The 23,351-nt window shown below is 43.7% G+C and overlaps 1 protein-coding gene across 1 annotated transcript in view; it reads left to right on the top strand.

Moving 5' to 3' along the window:
- Window positions 1-23,351, top strand: part of LOC113433931 (cyclic nucleotide-binding domain-containing protein 2) — a 121,701-nt gene that overhangs the window by 80,334 nt on the left and 18,016 nt on the right. Inside the window, exons 10-11 of the mRNA XM_026696761.2 lie at window positions 6,359-6,554; window positions 10,883-11,048. Coding sequence (XP_026552546.1) covers window positions 6,359-6,554; window positions 10,883-11,048 — 362 coding nt within the window. The remainder of the gene's footprint in view (window positions 1-6,358; window positions 6,555-10,882; window positions 11,049-23,351) is intronic.

Raw genomic sequence — 23,351 nt, 5'->3', positions numbered from 1 at the left:
AATAAAACTGATCTGCAAGCTTTCTTAGGACTCATTAACTTTTATAATATATTCCTACCACAGAAAGCAACCATTGTGGAACCATACACAGGTTGCTTGACAAGAAAGCAACCTGGGCCTGCGGGTGACGGGAAGAAATGGTTTTCCAGGAAATAAAAACCTGATCACATCAGACCGCGTACTAATACAATACAGTGAAACACTTCCAATAACACTAACTTGTGATGCATCACCTTTCGGCATTGGCGCTATACTCAGACATGTATTACCAGATGGGAAAGAAGCACCCATAGGATTCTATTCAAAGACTCTGTCAAAACTGGAGCGGAGCTGCAGCCAATTAGACAAAGAGGAATTGGCCGCTGTCACCGGAATAAAATGTTTCCACGAATATATCTACAGAAGAACTTTCACACTAGTCACAGACTACAAGCCACTCCTGGGCATCATCGCAGGAAACAAAGCTACAACTAGCATACTGTCACCACGAATGATGCGGTGGTCAGAATTCTTGGCTGCCTACAACTACAAATTAATCTACCGACCCGGAAAGGACAAAAATCATGCTGATGCGCTGAGCCATTGCCCTCTACCTGACATAGAAGACGACCCAGCACCAACCACATTGACCCTCCAAATAGACACATTAGAAAACCTACCCATCACTAGGGAAACAGCTCGAGACAAAAACCAGGCACGGATTTTAAATTGGGTAGGAAAAGGATGGCCAGAAACTGAGATCGACAAGACCGCCAAACCATTCTGGAATAGACAAACAGAACTCCCAAAGCTGAAGGGCTGCGTACTATGGGGGGATTGGGTAGTCATATCGGATGTTTTAAGGAAACGCATACTAGAAATGTTACATGAGGGACACCTGGGTATTGTAAAAATTAAATCCCTTTCAAGGAGTTATGTATGGTGGCCAGGGATGGATAAGGAAATAGGGGACTGGGTAGCAACGTATAAACACTGCCAGAAATCCAGACCAACACCCCCGACAGCACCAAAACACGAATGGGAAACACAAAGGGGACCATGGTCAAGATTACACATTGATTTTGCAGAGCCAACCAAGGGACACACATTTCTAATAGTTGTAGACGCTTACTGCAAATGGCTAGAGGTAAGCATCATGCACTCCACCACAACAGAAGCTGTCATTAGACAGCTCAGAAAACTTTTTTTCAACACATGGATTGCCAGATTTAATTGTACCCGACAACGGGCCACAATTCATGGCAACAACATTCGAGGGATTTCTAGCACAAAATGGGCATGCACTGACAGCGCCAGTATACCCATCCACAAATGGACGGGTGGAACGCATGGTATGTTACACGAAGGAAACATTACAAAAGCTGGGGCCTAGAGACACACAAAAAAAGATAGTTAAGCTACTAAGCATACAGCATATGACACCCAGTGCCATAACAAATAAAACTAAGATCACACCTACATATAGCCCAGAAAAACCAGCAGATTCCTCTAGTAATTGCCTCACATTTCAAACAGGGAACCCAGTATACACAAAAAATCTTATGGGGGAACCATTGTGGATGCCAGCAAAGGTGACCCAGATAACTGGACCCAATTCATACAGGGTAGACACCACGGACGGGAGGAGCTGGAAGAGGCACATAGACCAGCTCAGATCTAGAGTTATGAAGGGTGACCCAAACCAACCCACGGAAGAGGAGGGAGACCCCCTCAAACAAATCCAGGGAAGAAGGAAGAGACCCTTCAAACATGACCATAGGGGACGGGGTGATCCCTCAAGCAAGCAAAACACAACCAGAGAAGAGGGGGGAGACCCCTCAAACAGACGAAACACAAGTAGAAAGGGAGGGGGAGAACCTCCACAAACAAGAGAAACAACAGAACAAACCCTGACAACTACGCAACAACCACTACTAACATTAGCCCCGGTCGGGAAGCGCAAACACGTATCTGAGACCAGGGAAGAAGGCAGGTTGGGGAGACAGAAACAGATCCAGAAGGATAGCGGGAAAGCAGCCCCTGGCGGGAGCAGCCAAACCAACTCAACCAGCCAGGAAATTCCTGGCGGGAGTGGCATGGCCAACTCAACCTACCAAGAGGTTCCAAGAAGACAGACGGGAGGAACAACAGATCCGTCCGAGCAGTCCAGAGGCCAAACTGCGACTGAGCTGCACAGGTCCAGTCGAACCCATAAAAGCCCCACCTACCTACATGATTACGTACTGTAGGCAAGGCTCAGATTGGTTGAACCAGACCAGGTGGGGAGGGGTGTTATGTATTAACATACTTAACTGTTTTTGGTCGGTCCATAGTGGCGTGAAATTTGAAGAGCCATCACTGGCCACAGCTGCAAGCAGCTCGACTGTAAAAGTGCTGCTGCGGTTTCTTCGGCGCTCAGTCCTAGAAGGCAGTAAAGACAATTGAAGATCATGCTGGTGTCCTGAGTCTCATTCCCGCGATCTAACAGATATGATTCGCCAAAGCCTTTATGCTGTCCTGCCACTCCTGAGATAGGTAAACCTTGCATGATGAGGTATCTATGACTGCCCCCAGGTGCAGTAATTGGGTGGTAGGAGCCAGGTGGCTCTTCTCGAAATGGAGAATCCATGGTCTTGAAGGACCTTGATTGTGAGTTTCAGTTCCTCTGCTGCCCAAAGGTGGGAGGAGGACTGTATCAATATATCATCCAAGTAACATTGGACACGAATGAGTAATGCCCTGAGGTGTGCCACCAGTGCCGCCAGTATTTTGGTGAAAGTTCTGGGCGCTGAGGACAGTCCAAAGGGTAGGGTCTTGTACTGATAGTGATGGCCCGTATAGTAGAAGTGTAGGAACCGCCAGTGGGATGGCAGGATAGGCACGTGGAAGTATGCCTCTGTCAGGTCTCTGGATGTAACGAAGTCTCCTTCTCAGATGCTCCCCAGTATGGACTAGAGGGACTGCATCTTGAATCACCTGTAAGTCAGATGGTTGCTTTAGTCTTTTCAGGTCCAGAATTGCTCTCCACTCACTCCCCCCGAGGACTTTGGGATTACAAAATAGGATGGAGTAGAATCCCTGCCCCTGTTGGTCCTCTGGGACTGGTTGAATAGCTTGAATGTCCAAGAAGTGCTGGATTGCAGTCTCCCTGAGACCTCTGTTTGTATTGTCTTTTGAGATGGGGCAATAAATGGAGAACCTCGGAGGTGTGAAAGGAATTTGAGGGTGAGACCTGATCTCACCATCTCCTGGACCCATGTGCCTGTTGTAGTTTCCTCCCATTGATCGGCAAAGAGGCTTAGGGGGCCACCAATGGGAGCATTGGACATGCAGTCATTTGGAGCAGCAAAAGGGACAACTTCCGCCACCACGAAATCACCATTTGGCCTGGAATTGCTGCCTGTTCCTATCTCTGTACCCAGATCTATCAGGCTGGTGATTATGTCTTTGAAAGTAAGCCCTATGTGGAAAGCCAGATCTGTTTTAAATGAGGGCCTATGAAAATAAGGCGAGGGGCAGCTTTCAGCTCGCCTGAATAGGGATGGTAGTATCTTCCTCTTGTCCCTTGTCTCCACCAGAATGGGGTCTAAGAACTCGCCAAACAGTTTGTCTCCCTTGAAAGGGAGCAGAGGCTAGCTTCCATTTGTGTTTTGTGTCTGGCTGCCAGTGCCGGTGCCACAACAGGTGGCGGACTGTCACCAATGAAGCAATGACCTTGGAAGCAAACTTTGCAGCATTCAGAGTGGTATCAGCCAAGAATTCTGTGGCCACTGCAAGTTTATGTCCTGGTGAGTGCAGAGGTCACCAGATTCTATCTTGCATCTGCCAAAACCAGAACAATGAGAGGTGTCCGTAGCCGCCTTGACTGCCCAAGCAGACATCTGATGGACATTATGGAGTGTCAGCTCTGCCTTCCTGTCTGCTTTTAGGACATTCTCTGTGTCAGCAGGTATGACAGAGAAGGATGCCAAGACCACCACCAGCCCATCTACTGCTGGTATTTGCAGTGCCTCAGTGAGTTCCGGGGCCACGTTATAAAACGTCTTGTCACCCCCACTCAGTTTGGGATATGTCCTTGGTGAGACCCATTGCCGCTGGTCCACACCCAGAAATAATTTTGGTAAGGGAATCACTTCAGCCTCTGTGGGCGGTTCTGAAAAAAGTAATTTGCTTGGGTCAGCTAAATCCAAGATTGGATCTGGGGTAGCTGAATCTGCTCCCAACCAAGCTGTGTTCTTGGCCTTCAAAGGAGAGATTTGAACAAAGTAGGGTGAAAAAGGCCTGTGAAAGCCGGGTGGTCCAGGGCTATTCCTTCCTTTTCAGAAAGTTCCAGTTCTTTCTGCCCCTCCTCATCATAGAGTGATGATCAGCTCTGCATGGAGGGTGTGGGAGAATAAGGCCTCTGGAGGGCCTTGGAATCCCTTGGAACCTGGGTTGGCTGATGCTGCCCTTGGTGCAGGGAGAAATCAGATGCCACAGAGGCTACTTGCTAGCTTTGCTGCAAGCCTGCAGCAATCCCTTGTTTAATGGCTTCTGAAATCAAAAACTTCATATTAGAGGGAATTTCAGGTTTTTGGCTGTCCCCTGGGTGGAGCCCTGCCATTGTGGGGGTAAAGGTGGCCTCTGGGGTAGGCCTCACCCTTCTCAAAAGCTGTTCCCAATGTCCTGTTGCTGGAAGCAGATTTGAACAGGATTGAAACAGGCCTCATTGCTGCCAGGCAATGTAAAGCATTGCTGAGATGACTGCTCTCCAGCACCATCTGGAGACCATGTCTGGGAATGTGAGTTGTTTATTTGCCTAGCCTCATTTAAAGGTTGTAACGGCTTAGTGTAAAATGCATGTGAAAGGGCAGTGTCACCTCCTGGGGAATCTACTTTCCCTCGCCACTCTGCCTCCTTTAATGCCTTAGCTATTTCTTTGTCTAGGGATTTCTGTCTTCTCCTCGTATCCTTTTCCTCAGCCTTTGTGGGCTTTTTAGATGCTCGGGCTTTTGCCCTGATTTGGGCTGCTGCTCTTGTCACCACTGATTTAGGCTTTGAGGAGCATTTTGGTAGAGCCTGAGGCTGTGGTGACAGACACAGTTCAGTCACACTTACAGACACTAGACGGTTCCCAGTAGTCACGGAGGCTTCCATTCTGCTGGAGCCGATTCCTAAAGAGGCAGAGGCATTCAGAAATTCTGCTGACATCAAGAGTGTGCACTAGTAGACCGGGCAGTGATTCTAGCCCCCTCCACAGCTGTGGGAAGATCTGAGGGACCTCAGTCTGCTTTTTTGGACTGGATCTAAGGTGGCTATGCTGGTCGGAATCAGGGAGCCTGCCTGACAATTCACTCCAGCTGGGAGTGGCTCCTGAAAGGCAGACACATTCGGAAACTCTGCTGCCTCGCCTAACCAAAAGCATCAAAGAGTATGCACTGGTAGACCGGGCATTGACTCTAGCCCCCTCTGCAGCCATGGGAAGATCTGAGGGGCCTTGGTCTGCTGTCCTGGACCAGATCTGAGATGGCTATGCCGGTCGGAACTAGGAATCCTGCCTGTCAGTTTGCATCCTCAGCGAAGTGCTGGAGGAAGCCGTTGTTTCCCTGTCCAAAAAAGAACCCTAGGAATGGGACGTTTGTCCCTTGCTCATTAGAAATATTGGAGCTAATTAATATACATCTGTATGAGCTAAAGACTGAGTCAAAACTGGGGATAGCAGGCAAGGGAGGCGTGTCCACACAAGTTTGACAGACTCAGTATAATGAGCAATGAGACAGAATTAACTGATTCCTGGTTTCTCTTGTCAGCACACTGGAGAACGACTTACTTATTTAAGGAAGGTACAGCAAAAATACTTGAAGCCCACCTAAACTAAGAAGGAAAAGAATAAGTGAAGTAGGGCCTTTATTTAAAATATCCTACGCTATACATGGCATTAATCATAGAGAGAGAGGGTGCGGTGAATTCTGAGGTAAAATATTGGAAATGGGAAATGGGAGGAAAAAATGGAAAATATTTATTTATTTATCATTTTCAAAGTTTACTGAAGAATAGAGAGACAAAAACAAGAAAAACATCCATTCTTCACAACTGAAAGCTATTCTTTCCTTTTTTTCTAAGTTTCAGAATCAGCATTTGGCTTTAATAACTTTTTTGCTTCAACTGCATGGAGCACTTTTATCAAATCTTCACTCTTATCATATTTATTTGCCTTTTCCATGTTCTGCCTGAATCTTAATACAGTATTGCATGGATGAAAACACTGTAAGAACAAACAAGAAAGGTGAAAAAGTTCTAATTTAACTCCTGATTTTAAAAGCTATCCAGGTATGAAAGCAAAGGATAGACTTTGACTGAATAACCTCTGCAATATCTCTCCCCTCGCCCCACTTTCCAGATATTGCCTGTGTTGATAGATTCAAAAGCAGTATGTGGAACTCCTACTCCGGACACAAATTGAGGGACTTGAAAACCTATTACTTACAGAGGAAGAATTTATCCCGTGAAAACTATAAAAGCTATGAAAAGCAGATCTGTCGCTCCAATAAGAATTGTAAAAGTGTAGTGATAGATGAGCAGAAGCCTGAGAAAAGGTATGAAGAGCATTGCATGGGTCTCTGAAGGATGGCATATTTTTTGGCGCTTTGTTTTCATTGCTGGGAGGTCTGAGGCCTTGCTGAAGGCAAGCTGTCTTGGAGTCCAAGCACGATACAGGCCAAGAACTAAGTCTCTGATACAGTTGTGTAGAAGATAAACTAATCATAGAAATACTGTTGGAGGCCAGTTTTTCGCTTTGCCAAAGACTGCATGAATTTTCATCAGAGTAGGCACTTTTACACCAAATTGTCATTTTTTGGCCCATTTTTCAGCTGTTTTCGGGACCTTTTTCTGGGCCACTTTTCAGACTTGAGCCATTTTAGGCCATTTGGGGGGCATTTTTTGCTTGAAAAATGGCCAAAAATGGCTTGGGAAATAGTCTGAAAATGGCCAGAAAATGCCCCCCAAAACCAGCCAGAGAATGCCCCCCAAATAGCCTGAAAATGGCCTTTGGGGGTCATTTTCTCCCCATTTTTCAGCCATTTTCAGGCCATTTATCAGGCCATTTTTGAGCTTTTTTTGGCAAAAAAAAAAAACCCAGTCAAAAATGGTCTGGAAAACAGCCGCTAAAATGGCCATTTGGGGGTCATTTTTGGGCCCACTTTTCAGTTGTTTTTGGGCATTTTCAGATCATTTTCTTGGCTATTTTGGGAGCTGTTTTTTGCCTGAAAAATGGCTCAAAAGGCAGTGGTGGGATTAGCCGGTTCACCAAACTGGGGTCAGGCAGTGGTGGGATTAGCCAGTTCACCAAACTGGGCAGAATTTTAACAACCAGTTCAGTTGAACTGGTCCAAGCGGCTGAATCCCACCTCTGGTGGGCATGCTTGGGTTACAAAATGCCAAGCAATAGAGACAAATGAACAAAGTATATAGGGGATCCAGGTTCAAGTCTCTGCCCTCCCAAGCTTGTCAGGATCACAATAAAATTAGTACATGCCACAGATATCTAAATAAACTTCAAGCCTGGTGCCATGTTACTAAGCCTTATTATAATGAGAGAAAACTACAATGAATTGGAGGGAGGATCCACACCCCTACCTCCTTTTTAAAAATCTATCAGTGAGCAATCATGTGCCTTGGCCACTCCAAAGCAATGCAAGAGACTCCTGTCCCAAAGGTGCTTTTTTCAAGAGGCAACTGGACTTCCTTGGTTTCCAGAAAGTCCAGTTGCCTCTTGAAAAAGCACCTTTGGACAACCATGACCTGGATTACTGAAGAATCCCCATAAACAAGAGACTCCTGTGCTCAGTGAACTGACAAAGCACCCTTTCCCACCCAGGAGAAGCAATCCTTAGATCCATTTGCATTACTTAAAGATACCGGCTGGTTTCACTCACCTCACAAGATATCCTAAGGAAATCATCCAGATTTAAAGAAAGATCTTATGCCACCAGAAAGGCAGTAAAAAAATCAGTGCCAAGCTTGCATCCTGCCTCTTGGAAGTACATCCCAAAAGGACAGTGTCAGGCACCATTAAAGCAGTGTAAAAAGCTTAAACAACCCTTTCCCTTTAAGAAAGCGAAGCAAGCAGCAAAGAAGAAGAAAAAAACTTCAGAGAAGCAGCTCAGGCTACATTAAGTCTGGGTGTACTACCAAGAACCACTAGCTGTAATAATGTAACAAGACTTAACTGCTGAGGCAGTTTCTGAAAACACTTAATAAAGGGCAATGAAGATAAGGATTAGGCTAGAAACAACACATAGAGGCACACCAGAATGTCTCCTCCCTGCCTTCCTGACAGGATTCACTGTCTAGTGTGGGAAAAGCAAAAGGCTGTTTCTTCCAACTGCTTCCGCCGAACTGCTCAGAAAGTTAGCTAACGGTTCACCCAAACCTATGCTGGGCTGAATCCCACCATTGGCACAGAAGGTAAAAATCCAGGGTAAAGCCACATCAAATCCCACACTGCAATCCTGACATACTCTTGCTTGGATGAATCTGTGGTGCACTTAAATGCCGCCTTTGCCAAATGTAGCTTTTCTTTAAGAGGAGCTAAGCGGCTTGGAGCCAGGTCACCTTAGGGACTATCTTCTTCCAGTCATTTCTGTCCATCCAATTTGGTCAGGCGGGTTTGGTATATCCCATTAGCCAAGGAATATTAGCTGGTAGGGACTTGGAGATGTTCTTTCTCTGCCAGTCCCTGAAATATTATTCTGAAATATTATTTTGTACTTTCTTAATTGTTTTAATGTTTTATAATGTACCCTGCCCAGAGTTGCATGTTGAGATTGCTAGCTATAGAAATCAATCAATCAACCAGACAAATAAATATTGGGTGTTGTACAACAGGACCAGCTCAAAGTAATAGTTTCTACAAACATAGGTTTCTCTGATAAACAGTGTGGGCAATTTAAGCTGCTGCATTATGGCCTCATCTATGAAATTAGCTGCTGTATCTAAAAAAGTAGAGCCTTTTATTTGTATACCTGAGAGTGTACAAAGAATAGCAGGGACAATTTACCTATTGTTGATTGAGATCTTAATTGTTTGAGGGCACTGCTATTAAGCTCCTGAGAGAAGAATCTGTCAAGTTTCCTGAAGTTGAGACTTTTGACCAATTTGGGCACTTGCTTGCCATATGGCATACAGTTCCCGGGGGGTGGGGGGAACAGAGGGAGGCAGAGAGAGAGAGAAGGGAGGGAGGGAGGGAAAGAGAAATGCTATTACAAAAGTTTTTCTTTTTATTGTTGCTAAACGTAATGTTTTAAAAGCAGAAAAAGTTGCTCCAAAGGAGTCTTTGAGGGCTGAACATGGAGAGGCATGGATTTCCTCTGCCTTCTGCATTCCCACCCCATGCTGAAGCAAACCAAATGGGCTGGGATCTCCCCGCTAAGCGGCCCTGCCAAGCCCACTTGCAAAGTCTGCCAAGCGCAACTCCAAACATTCGGCTCACACATCCCTCCCAGCCAATGCCAGTGAAGGGGAAAATGCATGCGCTGCCTGCTCTGCTCTCACTGGCCAGAGGTGGGGCTCCACGCCGCTGCCTCCCAGCCAGAGCACCATGTTTGTTCGCTTGCTGGTCACCTCTGAGGAGGGAGCTGCGCTCAGGTTGCCCCGCCCCTGCCATGGAGGAAGAGAGGGAGAGCAAAGAGGGGGGGTCTCCCCGATAGGATCCAGGTTGGAGTTGCCTTATTTTGTATGGATCTCTAATGCTTGACTTTGCCTGCCAGCCTCCACTCCCACTCCACAGCCCAAGTGGTTGGATTCACACGACACGTGAAGCTGGACAGGAGAGCACAGATAGATAGATGGATGGATAGATGGATGGATGGATGGATGGGTGGGTGGGTGGGTGGAGGGAGGGAGGGCGGGAGGGAGCAAGCCTTCTCTGTCATGGATATGTCCATTGCAACAACATCTCCCCAGAGATGCGCACAGCACCCTCTCCCCTAAGGTTCCAAAAAGTGCTTCAGACCTAGCTTTGTCCCCAGCCTGCAGTTGTGTGGCCCCTGGTATGAGTTGTTATTCTTCGATTATTTTAGTCCAGGCTGCCTATGAGGTTATATATTTTTACCTACTTTAACTGATTTATATGTGTATTTGTAAACCACCTAGAGGGTGACTGTAATAAAGCAATTTTGTTTAACTGGATTCCCTGCAGATTAACAGAATAACAATTTGAAGGGACCTTGGAGGTCTTCTAGTCCAACCCACTGTCAGGCTGGAAAGCCTATACTATTTCAGAAAAAAATGTTGTCCTATCTCTTCTTATATCTTCCAGTGTTGGAGCATTCACAACATCTGGATGGAAGTTGTTCCACTGATTCATTGTTTTAACTGTCAGGAAATTTCTCCTTAGTTCTAGGTTGCTTCTTCCTGCTGTCCAACATGGGTGTGCTGGCTGGGGACTGTGAGATTTGCAGTTTAGACTCATCTGAACGTTAGGATATAGAGAGCCACGGAAATGGCCTTGAAGCAAATCTTGAGAAACTGATGACAGATGCATTCCTTAAATCTTGGGAATGGAGACTGCATTAAGAGGAGACTCAGGTTGGATCCTCCCTGCCTCCCAGGGTATAAGAGAAAGGGGAGAAATAAACAGAATCAAATTTGCAGGAGTTTTTATTAGAACCCACCTAAATAAAGTAAAATTCTGGTTCTCCTGCAGAATTTGCTTCCTGATTTGATCTTTCTCCAAGGGCTGATATAGGGAAAGAAAATAAAAGCAGGGGCTGCCTTGTTTTGAAGATGTTCCTTGTTTTTGATTTGTTTTTTTAAAATTTGGTTCTTCTGAATTCAGAGGGGAGAATATTGGACTTTGAAAGTAAAACCTTACATAGACCAAGAAAGAGTTAATATATAAGTTTATCTGTTTAAATTCAAGCATCCTTCATGAACCGGTACCATCTGAAGAACAAGAGATGGTGCAGAACGTTGTATCAGGAGTATTCAGACAGAAATCACACTCTACAGCCTATGGAGAAATGCCAAACTCGGTTGCTGCGGCTGTATATATCCGACTAGACCAACTCTGTAAAGGAGATTACTTAGTAAGTAAATCTGTAAGTTGACACTTGGGGATAGTGATAAAGATACAATGGCTACATTAAAATGAAAAAAGCAAAACTAATCCTGAATGTAATGTAATATAATGTGATTTAATGTATTTCCTTTACTTCCTTTATTATATTTTTTATTTTTTTGAAAACAATTTTATTGGTTTTTTAAAAACAAACAAAACAAACAGAACATAAAAACATCAGCTCTCTTCCATACATATATACAAGCAGTGTGTCGGTTGGTTCATCTGTTTTGTGCATTCATTTCATAGTCTCAATTACAGTTACATTACATAATAACTCATATTATCAATCCAAACTTATATATCCTAGTATCACTTTTAGAAAATCATTTGACTATGATTTTATTCATTCATACTTTATGAGATAACTATAATTTAGGTAGTTTATTCTATAACAAATCATATAATCATACCAAAACTATCCTAAAAACACTTTATAGATATGATGTCAAATAACAAAAGAAAAAACAAAGATATTCCTTGTTATCTAACATTCTAAATATTCTGTTATTGTATTTTATCATCCAACCATTGATAGAAAAGGTCCCAAATTTTATAGAATTGTTTATCCTCTTGCTCTCTAATTTCAAATGTCAATCTACTCATCTCAGCACATTCCAATATTTTCTTAATAATTTCTTCCTGCAATGGTATTTTCTCATTTTTCCAATTTTTAGCAAATACAATCTTAGCCGCTGTTAATATATTTACAATCAGATATTTCAATTCTTTACTGTATGTATCTGGTAAGATTCCCAATAAAAAAAACCTCCGGTTTCAAATCTATGTGTTTCTTTGTCATTTTTTCCAACCACATGCGAATTTTAGTCCAATATTTTCTAGCGTCCTCACAAGTCCACCACATATGGTAATATGAGCCAGGTATCTGATGACATTTCCAGCATTTTTCAGATTTATTCTTGAACATTCTTGCTATCCTTGTCGGGGGAAAGTGCCACCTGTAAAACATCTTATACACATTTTTTTAATAAGCTGTTGACATTGTCATTTTATAATTTTGCGACCATAGTTTTTGCCATTTCTCTAAATCGATCCCATATCCAAAATTCTTCCCCCAAGCAATCATCAGTTCATCTTTATACCTTGTTCCTCTAGATTTTGCATCGATTTAAGTCCACCCTTTTTGTTAGTGTTTGGGGATAAACCCCCAAGCAGAGTATGCAGCAGCAGTCAAGCCAGGCAGGCAAATGAGAGAGAGAGTGGGCCCAAGAGTATACACACACTGGAGACAAAAACACTGTTTGTGGTTTTAAAATAGTTATTTAATTCACACAGAGATTAAGAAGTGTCATTCAGTCCATATATCATTATCCAGTATATCCATCCAGTTATCAAGTCCATTAACAGTAAATACAATGTCCTTATCTGCTTGTAAATCTTCTCCTCCCGATACCTTTCTCTCAAAGACAACGCTGAATCCACAGCTCACCAAGCAAACAGTCTTTGTGTTCAGTTGAAATGGTATCTGGCACAGTAGCCTTCCAGAGTAAGCAGATAGACGTTCCAACACAGCAGGCAGCAGACCAGGAACAGAACCAGGTGCATCCAGAAGCCGGGTCTATTACGTTTCCCTTCCTACCTATATTACTGCCTGCAACCGCACCCACAGTGACATTGCAGTTTCTTGTGCTTAAAGCTACAAGACACTTAATCCTAGGTTTACATATTTATTCAACCCAAACCTGGTTGGTGTATCCATATACCCAACACTTTTCATCCAATAATTCCCCATATCTAACTGTTTGTTCCTTCTTATAAATTATAGGATAGGAAAATGCTTCAATAGTCGATAACCAAACTGGAATTTTCAAATAACATTGTCTTTTAATCTTCTCCCAGTTTAACCACAAAGACTCCTGTATATAATGTCTTCTAAAATAACCCTGTGTTTTAGTTCCCTTATACCATAAAAAGGCGTGCCAACCCAACAGCAAATCATGACCTTCTAGTGTCAACAATCTAGTCTTTCTTAGTGTTATCCATTCCTTAACCCACATCAAATTTGCAGCTTGGTAGTACAACTCCCAATTAGGCAGGCCAAAACCTCCTCTAATTCTAGCATCTTGCAAGAGTTTTAGCTTTATTCTCGCTTTCTTACCTTGCCATATATACTTCAGCACAATTTTATTTAAGTCTTCAAAATAGTCTTTTCCAAGCCTAATTGGTATTGTTTGAAACTAATATAAGATTCTGGGTAAAATATTCATCTTGATTGTTGAAATTCTCCCTATTAATAACAATTGTAAGTTTTCCCATTTCTTCAAATCTAAGGCTATCTGTTGTTTAAGTTTAATATAATTATTCTCTTTTAATGTACTATATCTTGATGTCAAGTATATCCCCAAATACTTGACCTTGTTCATGACTTGGATTTTCAACAGGTCTGCCAGTTCTTCTCTTTGTCTTAGTAGCATATTCTTTGTCAAGATCTTTGTTTTATCTTTATTTATTTTCAGACCAGCCACCTCGCCATATGTCTCTATCTTTTCCAATAGCTTTGGAGCTGTTTCTAAAGGGTCTTCTAAAATAAAGGCTAAGTCATCCGCAAAGGCTTGCAATTTAAATTCTTCCTTTTTAATTTTCATTCCTTTTATGCTTTTGTCATCTCTAATATTTCTATTCAACACTTCCAAGGTCAATACAAATAGCAAAGGAGATAGGGGGCATCCTTGTCTTGTGCCTTTTCTTATATTAATAAAATCTGCAAGTTCTCCCTCCATCATTACCTTTGCCGTTTGCTTATGATATATGGCTTCTATTGCTTGAATAAATTTTCTGGCAAAACTCATCTGTTCCAGTAGTAGTAACATAAATCTCCAGTTCACATTATCAAATGCCTTTTGAGCATCTAGGAATATCAAAGCCATTTGCTTTTCAGGATGTGCCTCATAGTATTCCAAAGTATCCAGGATTACTCTCATATTGTCTCTAATTTGTCTCTTTTTGCTTTAACATTGCCTGGACTAAACGTTGTCCTCCAGATGGTGGGGAGGCAGAAGTAGAGGTAGAGACGCCAGAGGGTATAAGTTTCCTACTCATTTTAAACTATTCAAGACCTTCAAATTCTTTTAAACTTTAATCCAATTGGTAAGGTAGCCAATTATAATCCAAAATGGAAAAGCCCAATAGTAAAAAGCCCAATGGTAAAAAGGAAAAAGAAAAGAAAAATTCTTTGGGTTCTTCTGGACCCTAATCCAATTATGAAATAATCCACAATAAAGGATAAAAATAAAAAGAAGGAAAAAGCCGAATAATAATAAGAAAAAAAGAACAAAACAAAAGAAAAATTTCTTCAGGCTCTTCACACCTTAATCCAGTTAAAAAATCTCAATAGAAAGAAACCTAAATAGTCCAAGAACATGGATGGAAAAAGCAAAAATCCCAATGGAAAAGGAAAAAAAGAAAAGGAGAAAAATTCTGAGGCTTTCCCTTTAAAATAAAAAGCAAAAATAAAAATATTGCTAAAATAAAAGTTTACAGTAAAGCTGGTAAGGAGGGATAATACAACTAAAAGAAGATAAGAAAACACACTGCACTTTATTTAATTGTCCCAGGCTCTTATTATGACTCTCTTCTCCACAAGTTTCAAAGCCAAGCCTCAAGTGTTAAATTGTTGATAGAAGTCCAGAAGAACACCTGTAATAATATTCTGCCGCGCTCTTCCCTCTATCTTATCAAGTTGAAATGTCCTTGAGAAGGAGTCTTTCACAGTTCTCTCCACTTCAAGTAAAATATTTTCAAGCCTCTAGTTGGCAGTGTTACAAAGTTTCTTAATTCTCACTTTCCCCCTCCTCCCAGGAAAACGTAATTGAGGTTAAAAAAGAAGAGAAAATATATACATGTATATATAAAAAGAAAAGTAACCAAAGGGAGCCTCTAGTCTAAAAAAAATTAAGAAATCAAGAAGGAGAATAAGAAAGTAAATATATATATAAAAGAAAATTTAGTCCGGTTAACTGCTAAGTCACAAAAAAGTCCAGTAAAAAAAAAAGAAAAGAGTAAGGGGAAAAAAAGCCAAGCCTCACTTTGACGTCTCCCTTTAAAAGTTGCCGCTTATTCAGTTTTGTCAAAAATCTCACAGGTTTCTTCTTATACTCAGAGTGTCCTTTCAAGTCTCAAAATGTTAGTAAAAAGAGGATTCTCACCCAGCCAACACACTTTCTCTTTCAGCCTCTTCCTTTCCGGAGCTGTCCCGACTTCAGCAGCTTTGGGGCTGCCTCTTCGCTGCCGGCAAAAAGGACTTCTCCTGGATCAACCAGAGACTTTGCAGTGTCCCTGGGATCCACAGGATATGCCCTTCATGATCACCGTCTCTGCGGGACGTTTTAGGTCCGTTTGGACCGGCCAGGGGCGAAGATATCGGCTGCAATCTTAGAGCTCGATTGCAGACCGTACCATCGCGATGCCAGCTCCTCCCCTCTCCCCCATTTATTATATATTTTAATAGCCATTTGAGGGCTGTGTGTATGTGCATGTAGTACTTTATCAGGATCAATGACTAGAAATGCCTCTACAATTCCTATCCTGCAAAAACATTTGGACTATACAACTCCACCATTTACATAGACTTCTGCAAAGTCTTTGATTCAATGGTACACGACAAACTACTGTTAAAGCTATGCTCTTATGGCATTTCTGGATCACTGCACAAATGGATAGCTGCATTCCTGTCAAACGGGCAACAAGTAGTCAAAATAAGGAGTGCCCTATCAAACCCAGCACCGGTTAATAGCAGTGTCTCCCAAGGCAGCATTCTAGGACCCACTCTCTTTTTAATTTACATAAATGACCTTTGCGATCATATTAAAAGCAACTGCATCCTCTTCACTGATGACGTAAAACTATTTAACATCACTGACAATACTGCTGCTATACAAAGCGACCTTGACTATGTTTCAGAATGGTCGAACAATTGGCAACTTCAAATCTCAACCAATAAATGCTCTGTCTTACACATTGGCAACAAAAATCAGAACACTAAATACAAACTGGGAGGATACGACCTTGTAGATGACCCTCACTTTGTCAAGGACCTAGGAATACTCATTTCAAAAGATCGAAGCCCCAGAGCTCACTGTTACAGCATTGCCAAAAAAGGCATTAAGGGTTGTTAACCTAATTTTGCAAAGCTTCTTCTCTGGTAACATTGAACTGCAAACCAGGGCATACAAAACCTTTGCCAGACCAATTCTTGAATACAGCTCATCTGTCTGGAATCCACACTGTATAATGGACATTAATACAAAGTTCAGAGCTATTTCATGAGAAGAATACTCCGCTCCTCAGCTCGCAATAGATTACCTTATGCCACCAGGCTTGAAATTTTCGACCTAGACAACTTAAAACTATGCTGCCTAAGGTCTGTCCTAAGCTTAGTACACAAAATAGTCTGCTACAACATCCTACCTGTCAATGACTACTTCAGCTTCAACCACAATAACACATGGGCAAACAATAGGTACAAATTCAAAGTAAACCATTCCAAACTTGATTGCAGAAAATACGACTTAAGCAACAGAGTGGTCAATGTTTGGAACTCACTACCTGACTCTGTTGTTACATCTTCAAACCCCCAAAACTTAAACCTTAAACCTTAAACTGTCTACCGTGGACCTCACTTCATTCCTAAGAGGGGGCATGCTTAAGCACACCAGTGTACTTACTGTCCCGGTCCTACTGTTCCCATTCGTACTCATTTATTATGTATATATTTATATCTGTTTATACTTATATGTGTATATATTATGTTCATACTTATACTTGTTTTCTCATAAATGCTTGACAAACCTAAATAAATAAATAAATAGACATGGGGGGGGGGAACCCACCATTTTTAAAAAGTAAAAATTGATCAAAGACCAAGCACCATGGGGGCGGGGAAGAAAACCATAGTTTCAACCAGAATAGTGTGCGTGTGTGTGTGTGTGTGTGTGTGTGTGTGTATGTATGTATGTATGTATGTGTGTATATGTATGTATATATATATATATATATATATATATATATATATATATACACACACACACACACACACACACACACACACATATGTTTTCTTAAGTTTTCAGGGTACTTACATGTATGGCATTCAGCTTTGTTCGGGTATTTTCCCACGTCATTGTAGCTGTGCTTTTAAAGTTGTAGCAACGTTTCGGCAGAATCTCATCTGCCATCATCAGGCTTCTGTATAGTGTTCATCTGTGAGTCAGGCTTTTACAGTGGTTTCAGATTTAAATTTGGGGCAGCCTATTGCTGTGCCAGAATGGTTTTTTCTTCATCCTGATTGGTTGGGAGTCTTGGTCTGTGTTTATTGGTCTTGGAGTTTGCTGTGTTCTGCTTGATTGGTGTTTCTAATATCTTCTGTCTGTTTTGTGGCTCTTTTTGTATCTTGATTGGCTGGCAACATTGTGTTACTTTATTGGAGGGCTTTAGTGCAGCTTGGCTCCGGGTAAATGGATGGCTATACAGGTTCTGTCTCACCTGTAGCCACAAGGTGAGAGTCCAAAGGTCCCAAAGGAATAAACACGAACAGACAATATCAGGAACAACAGAGTTAACTTTCCTCTGTAGTCGTCGTTGGCAGCTTTCCCAGAATCTGTCTACAAACCCAGATAATGAGCCGCACGATAAATCAGAGCCGAAAGGCAAACAGAAGGCTTCTTCCAAACGGTGAACCTAATTAACGAAGTTTGACCCGAACAAGGATCGTTAGCTAACACGCCTCCTTATATTCCTTGAAGGGGTGTGTCAGTCTTTCTAATTAGTCTCTGATCTGATGTTTCCTTTCAATTTGTGCTTGACCTCTCAGCCTACGTCTAGTCCTTGCATCAACCCAACATTCGTCAGTTTGATCATCACTCAAAGACTCTGGCATGTTCTGTCGATCATCTGCTGACACCTGAGGCATAATTGATGAGGAAGGTTCTGGAGAGGATGGTGATTCCGACACTTCCACATCCTCCTGGCTCACGTCTGCATCTCCCATTAAAGCAGGCTCAAATTCCAATGCCAAACCCTCCTCATCACTCAAACCTGTGTCTTCTGACACATCAGACTCAAAGCTCACAGCAGGCTCAAGCCTCCCAGTCACAACATTATTCCTCACTGCAGGGCCCTTCCCCCAAGTCTGATGATCTGGATGTGGCTTCGATGGAAATTGTGCATGATATAGCCGGATAAGGTCCGGAGCATGCACCTTGGACGCATCCTCCCAGGAATGAATCTGTTTCATTCTCCAGCCTCCCTATGAAGTACTGAAATCATCCTTTCAGCCATCGTGAATCATGAATGCCAACCATCATGGCATCAACAACAGGATCATCGCTGGGCCCAGATGGAGAAACCATATCATCGGGAGAACAGAGAGTACACGATGGGGTGTCAGGAACCAGAAGGGAACGGTGGAAGACAGGATGAATGCGCATGGAGCACGGTAGAGTGAGCCAATAAGCAACGGGATTGATGACCGCCTCAATAGGGAAGGGACCAATGAAGCGATGATCCAACTTCTTAATCGGACGATCAACCCGGAGATGCTTCGTGGACAACAACACCCTGTCCCCCACAGCCAGCGGAGGTGTCTCCCGACACAAACGATCCCCAAATCTTTTATAGTCCGCCTTAGCCCATTCCAATTGTTGGGAAATCAATTGGTGCACCAAATGTAGTTCAGACAAAAATTCTCGCATCTCTGGAACCGGGGAATCCAAGCTCAACAAGGAGAAAAACCTCGGATGGTAACCCACATTGGCGTAAAAAGGCGTCATGTGGGTGGAGGTGTGCTGAGAATTGTTAAAAGCAAACTCCGCCAAAGGAATATAGGTCACCCAGTCGTTTTGTCGTTGATTAACAAAACATCTGAGGTATTGGGTGAGGATGCCAATTACTTTCTCAGTCCCACCATCGGTTTCCGGATGGTGCGCCGATGCTAAACATACTTGCACCCATAATGCATTCATTAAGCTCTTCCAGAATTGAGTGGTGAACTGGACACTGCAGTCTGAAACAACTCTGTCTGGTAAGCCATGCAAACGGAATACATGTTGCAGAAAAAGTCGGGCAGTAACATGAGCTGATGGTAACCTTCTACATGGGATGAAATGGGCCATCTTGGTGAGCATGTCAACCACCACAAGTACCATTGTATAACCTGACGAGGAGGGCAAGTGTGTTAAAAAGTCCATGGAAATTGCCCCCCAGGGTCGGTTCGGAGTCGGTAGTGGTTGAAGAAGGCCAGGAGGCGTACCTGACGCTGCTTTTGCTTGCCGACATGGTACACAAGAGGTAACAAAAGCAAAGACATCATGCCAAACTCGAGGCCACCAAAAAGTCCTTGTGACTAGATGAAGGGTTTTGAAGAACCCAAAATGACCCGCAGCTGGGTTGTCATGACATTGGGTCATGATGAGGGCTCTAAGTGTCCTGGTGGGCATGTACAATCGGCCCCGATGTCATAGTAAACCCTCCTCCAGAGTCCATGGGGAGTCGGGTCCAATTTCCCCCATTCTCTGCTGCGACCAATCATCTCCGCACTGCGCCTCTCGTACCCGAGCCCTCAAATCCACCGGTTCCTGGATAACAGCCAAAGATTCTGGTGGCAGCACCGTAGGTGGAGGAAGAGGTTCTTCAGGACACAGATATTCCGGTTTGCGGGACAAGGCATCTGCTTTTTTATTTTGACCACTAGGGATGTACGTGACCGAAAAATTGAACCTAGCGAAGAACAACGACCATTGGATCTGTCGTTGGTTCAATTTCCGAGCAGTCATCAAGTGTTCCAGATTCCGATGATCCGTCCGAACTTCCACCTTGTGCCGAGCCCCCTCAAGGTGATGTTGCCAGTTTTCAAATGCAGTCTTAATGGCCAGCAACTCTTTCTCCCAAATTGTATAATTACGCTTGGAAGTAGTAAGTTTCTGTGAATAATATGCGCATAAAAAAAGAGGTGCGCCATCTGCTGGGGCTTGTAACAACACCGCCCCAATGGCCACGTTGGATGCATCCGTCTCCACTACAAATGGACGATGGGGGTCAGGATGCCTCAAGATCGGTTCCGCAATGAAGGCTTTCATGATGGGCTCAAAGGCCTGTTGCTGTGGAGGCCCCCACCGGAATGGAACCTTCTTGCGAAGGAGCTGGGTGATGGGATCCGTCAGTTTGGCAAAACCCCGGATGAATGACCTGTAATAATTAGCGAACCCCAAGTGATGTTGTACGTCTTTTACTCGATGAGGGGGTTCCCAACTACACAAAGCCTCTACTTTCCGCGGGTCCATGGCAATGCCTTCGGGAGAGATGATATGTCCCAAGAACTCTATGGAAATCTGGAAAAAGAGACATTTCTCCAGTTTCGCACATACTCTATGCTCTCTAAGACGTTGTAGTACCTGGTGAACTTGGCGAAAGTGGCTTTCCCTGGACTTAGAATAGATCAAAATGTTGTCCAGGTACACCACCACAAACCGGTCAAGCATGTCCCTAAAAATATCATTCATGAAATGTTGGAAGACCGCGGGGGCGTTGGTCAACCCGAAAGGCATCACAGAATATTCGAAGTGGCCGTATCTAGTACCAAACGCCATCTTCCACTCGTCTCCTTTGCGCATCCGCACCAGGTTGTAAGCCCCTTGAAGATCGAGCTTGGTGAAAATAGTGGCCTCTCGTAATCGCTCCATCAGCTCTGGAATGAGCAGCAAAGGATAACTATTTTTCACCATAATGGCGTTTAACCTGCGGTAGTCACAACATGAGCGCAAATCCCCTGTCTTCTTTTTCACAAAAAGGACAGGAGCAGAAAGAGGAGACGACGACGGTCTGATAAACCCCCGGGCCAAGTTCTTGTCCAGAAAATCTCGAAGAGCGGCCAATTCGGGCTCAGACATTGAATACAAACGACCTTTGGGTAGTGGAGCATTGGGCAGGAGGTCCACAGGACAGTCATAAGGTTGATGCGGTGGTAACTGATCTGCTTCCTTCTCACTAAAAACATCTGAGAAGTCAGATAGTTCAGGAGGTACAGAGACGGCGGGGGCAGCGATGTCTTGACCAGCACAGATGTGTTTTAGATGGTCCACACACTGAAGACTCAGGAACGAAATGGCATTCTGTGCCCATGCCACCCGAGGATCATGCAACCATAGCCAAGCCATTCCGAGAACCAAGGGAAGATGGAGGTCCGAGGTGATATAAAAATTAATCGCCTCCTCATGGTCCCCAATGACCAGGCGTAACGGCTGAGTAGCAAAACGAATAGGCCCAGACCGCAGTTCCCGCCCATCAATGGTTTTTACCTTAATGGAAGGCTCTACCGCAACCAAGGGAATTTCATAATGTGTTGCAAAAGCCCGGTTCATGAAATTGGTAGTAGCCCCCAAGTCCACCAATGCAACCGCAGGAATCCCCTCCGACCGGAACTGCAAGAAAACCTACGTGTCCAAAAGCAAATGTCGGGGAGGACCAGAGTTCACCTCCGCTACTTCGGGCAGTTGTGTGGTATGTGCCCGACCTAGGGTTTCCCCGAGGCCGGGCCTGCCTCATTTCCTGATGGTACAGGATGAGATTTGGGCACTGGCTTTCATGCCCCCCCGTCGTTTACTAGGACAGGAACAGGCAAAATGTCCTGACCCCCCACAATACAGGCACAGACCTCCATGAAATCTCTGCGTGCGTTCTTGTGCTGTCAACCGAGGGCAGAGTGCACCCAACTCCATCGGTTCCTCGGTCCTGGTCATGACACTATGGGATACCAGGGGCGCTGGTTGTACGGGAGGCTGCGGCCGTGAGTGGGAGGGCGGTTCCGGAACGGGGCGTCTGGTCTTGCGCTGTTGAAGCCAGGTGTCAATGCGCAAACATTGCACCACTAGCGCATCCAGGGTTAGAGCCGGCTCCACATGCACCAATTCATCTTGAATTTCTTCTGCCAAACCCTCCTGAAAAGCGTCCATGTGGGCTGCCTCATTCCAAGCAGAGTCCATGCAGAGCAGACGAAACTCTGCAATAAACTCTTGCAAAGGGCATTTCCCCTGATGAATGTCCTTTAAACGTCTGGCTATGGTTTGAGTTTTTATGGGGTCCTCATACATAGAACATAAATGGTGCCAAAAGCCCTGATAGTCATTCAATAAAGGACTATTTTGCACCAACAGAGGAGTGGCCCATCTTGCAGCCGAACCCGACAAGAGACTGATAACAAACCCCACCCAAGCCCGGTCATCAGGGAAATCTTCTGGCTGTAAAGACATAAACAGTTGACACTGCCCCATAAAAGCCGGGAACACTTCAGGCTGTCCGGAGAATTTATCCGGCATAGTTACCGGGCATTTCCTACGGGGAGGGGCAGGAGGATTAACAGGAGCTTGCATCAGCATAAGGTGATTAACCAGCTGGGTGACTTGTTTCTTCAATACCTGGTTATCCTGCAGAAGCTGGTTAATCTGTAGCTGTTGCTGCTCTAACTGTGTTTGATCCATCTTGGTTAGAAGATGGGATGTTGGTTCGGGTCAAAAATGTTCTGTCTCACCTGTAGCCACAAGGTGAGAGTCCAAAGGTCCCAAAGGAATAAATACGAACAGACAATATCAGGAACAACAGAGTTAACTTTCCTCTGTAGTCGTCGTTGGCAGCTTTCCCGGAATCTGTCTACAAACCCAGATAACGAGCCGCACGATAAATCAGAGCCGAAAGGCAAACAGAAGGCTTCTTCCAAACTGCGAACGTAATTAACAAAGTTCAGAGCTATTTCATGAGAAGAATACTCCCCTCCTCAGCTCACAATAGATTACCTTATGCCACCAGGCTTGAAATTTTGGACCTAGACAACTTAAAACTATGCTGCCTAAGGTCTGTCCTAAGCTTAATACACAAAATAGTCTGCTACAACATCCTACCTGTCAATGACAACTTCAGCTTCAACCACAATAACACATGGGCAAACAATAGGTACAAATTCAAAGTAAACCATTCCAAACTTGATTGCAGAAAATATGACTTAAGCAACAGAGTGGTCAATGTTTGGAACTCACTACCTGACTCTGTTGTTACATCTTCAAACCCCCAAACCTTAAACCTTAAACTGTCTACCATGGACCTCACTTCATTCCTAAGAGGGGGCATGCTTAAGCACACCAGTGTACTTACTGTCCCGGTCCTACTGTTCCCATTCGTACTCATTTATTATGTATATATTTGTTTATACTTATATGTGTATATATTATGTTCATACTTATACTTGTTTTCTCATAAATGCTTGACA

The sequence above is a fragment of the Pseudonaja textilis genome, chromosome 1 (genome assembly GCF_049901715.1).
Source record: "Pseudonaja textilis isolate UNSWEBS1 chromosome 1, rPseTex1.2, whole genome shotgun sequence".
NCBI classification, from domain to species: domain Eukaryota; kingdom Metazoa; phylum Chordata; class Lepidosauria; order Squamata; family Elapidae; genus Pseudonaja; species Pseudonaja textilis.
The sequence above is the reverse complement of the archived record's forward strand: the minus strand, read 5'-3'. Positions and strand labels throughout refer to the sequence as shown.